Source organism: Parambassis ranga, chromosome 2 (assembly GCF_900634625.1).
Source record: "Parambassis ranga chromosome 2, fParRan2.1, whole genome shotgun sequence".
NCBI classification, from domain to species: Eukaryota; Metazoa; Chordata; class Actinopteri; family Ambassidae; genus Parambassis; species Parambassis ranga.
In genome coordinates this window covers 19,182,055-19,188,779 of record NC_041023.1, presented here as the reverse complement: position 1 = coordinate 19,188,779, position 6,725 = coordinate 19,182,055, and the positions used below count along the sequence as shown (strand labels likewise).

Below are 6,725 nucleotides of genomic sequence, written 5' to 3'. Positions count from 1 at the left end.
GGAGAGAATAGAGGACAGCTACACACACACACACACACACACACACACACACACACACACACACACACACACACACACACTTACCTCTGCAACAATCCAACTACTATGACCCTATATGGCAGCTCTGGTGGCCAATTTCTAATGTAAATTAGTCATCTCTACGCTGAACATGTCTGAAATGCCATTACTCATGCAGATATTGTGAAATCAGCCATTAGCGGCAGAAACCTCATAAAAGGTTGTTAGGGCCTGGACGGGAATACTAATCATGAAAGGGCTTCACAGTCAGTGACTTTGGTAACCAGTGGTGACCAGCTAGAATTACAATGAACATCTTGAATCAATTCATTGCATTATAATACGTGTGTGTGTGACTATTCAATAATGGTAAACGAATGTACCCAGGGTCATTTGTTTGTTTATTATTAAATGATAATGAAATAAAAGGGCTTTTTGAAGAGTCACCGAGCTAAAGGCGGCGCCACTTGGCTTGTGTGTCTGGAATCTGGGGCACACAGAGAGGCTCTGTGGTTTGTGATTCTGCTATTACAAGCAAGCGCTGGGGAGACAGTACAATAGTAACACATTGAGATGAATTATTAATTTGACACCAAACGCTACAGTGTCGTGTATGAAGGAAAATAATTGCACAAGTACAAAAATGCTCTGTTGTCAAACAGCACATGGGAAGCACATGTAATGGAGTCAGTGTTCTTTTGTTGTTATTGCTATGAGTCTGCACCGATACATAAAGTGACAGTTCTCTTATAAATACATAATATTTTCAAATTGTGTATGAAAGTCCATTCATTGATATTTTGTTATTATGAACTGTGCATCATAGACTGCATATAAAGATGGACTATATAAATATGGTTTCACTCCCACCCATTGCACAAAAGATAAAAAAAAAGACCACTAGAGGTTGAGAGGTGAAGCTGCATGGTCATTGGGCCACCCAAACACTAGCCCACTCCCACATTGAGCACACCCTCCCTCATGGTTTTTGACCATGACATCACTTCCTCCTTTACTAGTTAATCATAACTAACCAAATATGAACTTAAAAGGAATGTTTGAACACAGATAATCATTATTAAGATGTAGCTAACAACCCATTAACCATCTCTGGGAAAATTATTTTAGTACTTTTTATTTGGGTTAGTGTGACATCCATTAATATGAAGGAGGCAGAGCTTATGACCTACATATTACAGCCAGCCACCAGGGAGCAATTAAGATACCTTGGCCTCATGTTGTCCATCTTTAATTAGTGCTCTATGTTGAAATTTCCACCTGTTAGCAAGCAGCATAACCAAAGAATGGGAAAAATCACACTGCCCTGCTCACTTTTTTAATATTGCTGTTAAGGCTGATAAGCTTGATCCAGCAGATGGATAAACACCCTAAAATCTGAATCTTCAATTTTAGGGTGTACTGGCCCTTTAATATTTTTAGACCTCCAGTTATCGGGTGTAATAGTTGGCTAGACTTTGAGTTGTGTGTGTGTGTGTGTACATTTGGAGCATTATGCTAAATATGTCCACTCATCTCTCGTGTCACCAGAGCCCCAGGCGCACACCATGACGTTAATAGTTTGACAGGCCCCACTGCTCGTCTCGCTTTCCCTCCCTCCATCTGCTACTCTTCTTCTTCCTCCCTGTGGCTCCTCTTCTCTTCTTTTCTATCTATCACCTTGTGTCACTTACTCTTTCATTTGTCATCACTTTGCGCCATCGGACAAAATGCAGGTTGCACCATTGATGAGACCTGCGTGGAAAGAAAGTAGAACAAGAAAACAGTTTAATTGTTTCTTTCTCTTGTGTTTGTGGCACTTTTGTCAGAATTGCATTGCAGTGACACATTCTGGGCACCCAGATGTCAGTATGTAGGGCTAATGGTAGACTGTCAGTGCTGCACAGCTAAGTAACATCTTTCTGGCTAACCATCAATGCACTCATCAGTTATTATTAGCAACTATTACTTACTGCTTTGTACCATTGTTATTAGTGTTAAATTCACACCATACATAAGTTTGTATTGTGGATCACATTTGCTGAAGTAGTATGACAACTCTTATGTCTGTTTAGGCAGTAATTATGTAGTAATACTAAGCTAAGGTTAGCTGCAACTTACATGAGTTGGTTTTGGCCACTTATTAGTGTTATTAGCTAAAATAAATTGTACCCACCTGGCCAGATACACTGTGGGAGTTTGGAATAAGTACCCCATTTATCACTCAAAATAGTATTTCATTTCATGTTGCATGCTAACGTTGCTAACATTATCAGGCAAGCAAGCTCTAACTTAGCTACAATGCATGGATCTAGGGTTGATTGCATTGGTGAAGTAATGGCAAGCACCAGCAAGAGATTGGATGCCATTATCCACTCATTCTAGGACCTTAGGATGCAAGCTAAGGTTTGAGGGTTTTACACAATATGGCAAACAGCTATAAAAATGTCACTTCACTTGATTTACATGTGGAAACCAAAAAAGTTTAGCAAAGTCTACATTTTTATGTTACAATCAGCTGTATTCTACCTGTGTGATAAAGTAGAATCAGCATGCTTATCAGTGGACTCCAGGTGGGAAGTCAACACCCCGTTGTTGTGACTTGTATTCTGGGACACAAGATTAGGTTTAATTTTTGGCCTCTAATGTCGGTAGATAGTCCTGGTTCAATATGCTACACTTGTAGTTGGCACTGAACCCCAAATGGGGCCATATCTTAGTTTCTTATTTGTTCTCTGCCAATGAAAATTTTCTGCTTTTACAACAAGAAATGTGCTTGGCAGCAGGTCAGGAGGATCCTCGGTTGGCTGGTGATTTATGCAGCAGAGACGTGAGAAGCTCTGATTCCTCTCGATGAGCTATGATCGGGCACCTGTACATGTACAGCACATAATGGTCAGAGGAGCGAGCTGAGCCAAGTTAGGAGAGAGTCTGTTCCCCTGCAATGAGCAATGATCAAGAGGCCTACAAACACACTCACACACACACACACACTCATTCACACAGTGAGATGAGTTGTAATGATGAGTGAGGGTGTGACGGATTGAGCCTTCATTTCAAGTTTGTCCACGGTGTGAATAATGTCGCTGGAAGTTGTCCAAGCTTCTTGTTCTTCCCTTTCCCTCCTTCTTCCTCTTCTCTAAAGATTATACAGTTTAATCTGTCTCTTTCCCAGTGCTATATTGTAAAAGTGTTTTTGCATTTTTTTTGCCTCTTCCTCCTATGTCCCTCTAAAATAGTGACTTACTATCAACATTTTTTTTTCCTTCCAGATGGAATTGGTTAAGAAAGGCGTTTAATGGCTAAAATAAAGCAAAACAATGAAAAAAACAACAACAACAGGGTGCATGGGGTTAACAGAAACTAAGTGAGTGCCTCTGATTGGTCCAGTCGTCTTCGTGACAGGTGTTGGTCAGCCAGTCAGCGGACACCGGGGACGCTCGTCACCACGACGCTGACGTAAAGGGGACAGGTCCACACAAAAACAGAGGGGTGACAACCAAACCAAACCCTCAAAATAACCAAAAGGCCCGGGGCCGTAACATTCACTCTAACAACTTTTTTGTGTTTCACATTTTGCTTCATAATTCTTGACTGGGTAACAGGTCTGCAGGCAGCAGGCAAGCTAGTCTCGCATAGCTAGCTATAACAGGTGCAGAAGGTGTTTGGCACCGGCATATTATGTTGTCTGGATGGCAGCATTATGTTACCTGTAAGTAGTGTGTTGCATTAATGATAACCTAAGCCATAACAAGCCGGATGGTCCCATTTCAATTAAAATCCTAAGGATCCAGTCGATATTATTTATAAAAATAAGCACACATTTTGATTAATTTCATCAAAAGGAACTTTTTGTTGCCATTTCACCTTTGTTAATTCTAAATGAGCTTGAAATGTTACCATTAATTTAAAATTATTCAAATGATATAAAAGTGAATTACCCCAAAAGCACAACAAACTCTCATCTAAACTCTTGTTGCTAACAGCAGTGCTCTCTTACAGTCTGTACATGCTGCCCTACAATATATAATACATACTAAAAACACACATATAATAAACCTATATAATATTAATATACAACTACCCAAGGCAGTCATGTAGCTGTGAAAAGAGAAGAATAAATGAATAAAGCAAGATGTTAGGGGTTATTTGGCTGACTTATCATCAATCCTATGTTGGATTGAATGAAACTTCTTCTTCACAAAGAAAATGATGCTTGAGGAAGCAGTTTTCATCAGTCCATGTGTTGTTTTCCTTTTTGATGACAGCACACAGCTGAGACATAGGCGGCTCAGGTGTTTTGCCATCCTTCCAGTTGCTGTAGGTAACCACTCTGTCCTTCCAAATCCAGAACCCAAAAAGAGAACTCTGCCTCAGTCCAATCCAGAATGGACCGGGAACATCGGTGAAGTTAAGGTGTTGTGCGACGGCGTCCCTGTCATGCTCGTCCCTAATCCACAGCAGGCCTGTGTGGTTTTTTTCACAGTAGGCGAGGGCTCTTTCCCAAGTGTAACTTTCATTGACAGCTATGATTCTCACGGTGCCTGAAAACCAGGTAAAAAAGACAGGAGTAAGATTAAGACATAGCTGCAGAGCACAGCTACAACATCAGCATTCGTTAAACTCTTATAGTTTTACAAGCTTTTGTGTGTAGAAGTAACAGTTTGAAAACAAATGTTTACTGATGATCTTGCAGTGACATCATCAAAAAGTTTCTCTCAGTTAAAAAAAAATGTCTACAGCGGATCAGTGTCAAGTGAAACTGTTACCTTTAGAGCAGAGTATGTATTCGTCATTGCTACACCTTTGTTGTTGCATTACATCAATGCTTAGAAATAACAGAATTGAACAGTTTTCCTCTTGTTCATTCCAGTTTCTGTATGTTGAGCAGGTTCCGTTCTCCCATTGCCATTGGTCATGCATGAGTCCAATCCAAAAGGTTTTGTTCCCACCCGTTTCAATCACCCGTTGGTTTTCGGTCTCATTTCTGATGCTGGCTAAGTCACTGAAATGTGTCCTGCAGTACTGCTGTGCTTGGCACCAATTCTTTTTTTCCCCCTCAATCACCCTGTAAGTGTTACCTGTGAAAACAAACAAAATACAGTACATATATAAATAATAATATAAACCTAAGTGGTTCAAATCTGTAACGTCTTTTTCTAAACTAAATCTTTTAAACAAGCTTTGTTTATATGGCGCCTTTCAAGCAGGTGCAGCTCAAAGTGCTTTACAGGTAACTGACACAGAAATACATGCAATGACATGCAGCAAAAATGAGCATACCAGTTTTAAGCAAGAAACAACACAAATATAATACCAATCAAGCTGTTTAAAAGAGGTCAAATCACACAGTTAAATGAAAAAAAAAATTTAAAGTATAAAATATTATTTGGCTAAGTAAGCTTTAAGCAGAGGAAAATAATTTGCTCACAAGAACATACCTGCAGAGCACATAAAATCTAGTTTCTCTGAACACTTGTAAGCTTTCCATGTGCCCTTTTCAATAGCTTCACACCACTGCCACTCATCATGGTCACGTTTAGTTGAGTTGCTGAATGTGTACGGGGCGCTATCTGACCAAGTGGTAATTTCAGGTCGAGTCCTACGCAGACCAAGCCAAACCTTCCAGGCTGTTTCACACAGTTTTTTTACAAGTTCGACATCCTCGTAATCATACAGTGTTGCTACTGATGCTTCTTTCTCCTGGCATGCATTGCGTGCATCATCCCATGACTTCCTGTCTTGTAAATAAATGAACTGTCGCAGACGAGGTGATGCAAATGGAAACAGACAAAATCCTGTTAAAAAAGTAAGACAATGTATTATCTTCATTTTTTTATATTCTAATTTACCAAATATTCATAATATAGCAAAACAAATGTAACAGTGTCAATTGGTAAAGTCTCAGCTTTAATATGACACCTTGTTTGTTTGTGTGACTTGAAGTATCAGAGAGCTAGCAATAACTATGTGGCAAGTGGGTCGACTTCGATATGAGAGTTTTATTTTGATGATTGATAATGAATTTGCATGGTGTTGAAGTTATGTTTGATGTGTGTAAATATTACCTATATGTTCTTGTAGTAGAGCTTGTCCTCTTTAATTTGATATGCAATATGATTATTGTTTTACATGGTTAGTACAGTGTTTTATGGCTTTTATTGTTGGGTGCATACAAAAGCCCTTTATATGAGGGGGCTGTGGGTTGGAAACGGTTACATAAAGGTTATCCTGACAAAAACAGCACTTTTAAATAGTGATTAATAAATGTGTACACATTTTCAACCTAAAAACCAAGAAAGAAAGTCTTACCCGAAAGCAGCACAAAGTACAGGGTCACCCTCACAGCCTGAGTAAGACTCATGATGAAGACTAAATACAGAGAAATGAAGATGAAAGTAACTGATTATATTAAAAAATAAATAAAGAAAGAAAGAAACAAATGTTACTCAGTGGGAATAATTATGTCTGAGCTTCGCCTGCTGCTGAATGACCGAGAACTATCAGTCTCAGTGGAGAGAATTCAGAGGATTTATATCTTGTCTGGGGCTTATGTTGTACATGTGTGCTCAGTAAACTTTATGGTGAGAGGTTAATAATTAACTGATGTTTGGAAAGTATGGCTGGGTGATAGTCAAACTATATTTGAATAAACATAATCTCTTTAAACTTACTTATTATTTTTTCAAAGTTAAGTTACATAACAGTTA

The 6,725-nt window shown here is 39.1% G+C and overlaps 1 protein-coding gene across 1 annotated transcript; it reads right to left on the bottom strand.

Moving 5' to 3' along the window:
- Nucleotides 1-4,185: 4,185 nt before the first annotated feature.
- On the bottom strand, nucleotides 4,186-6,379 carry LOC114432470 (C-type mannose receptor 2). Its single transcript, XM_028400499.1, has 4 exons — nucleotides 6,328-6,379; nucleotides 5,457-5,645; nucleotides 4,866-5,096; nucleotides 4,186-4,559 (listed from the first exon to the last, which is right to left on the bottom strand). Exons 1-4 carry the CDS (start codon nucleotides 6,377-6,379, stop codon nucleotides 4,186-4,188), a joined length of 846 nt encoding a protein of 281 aa, XP_028256300.1.
- Nucleotides 6,380-6,725: the final 346 nt, after the last annotated feature.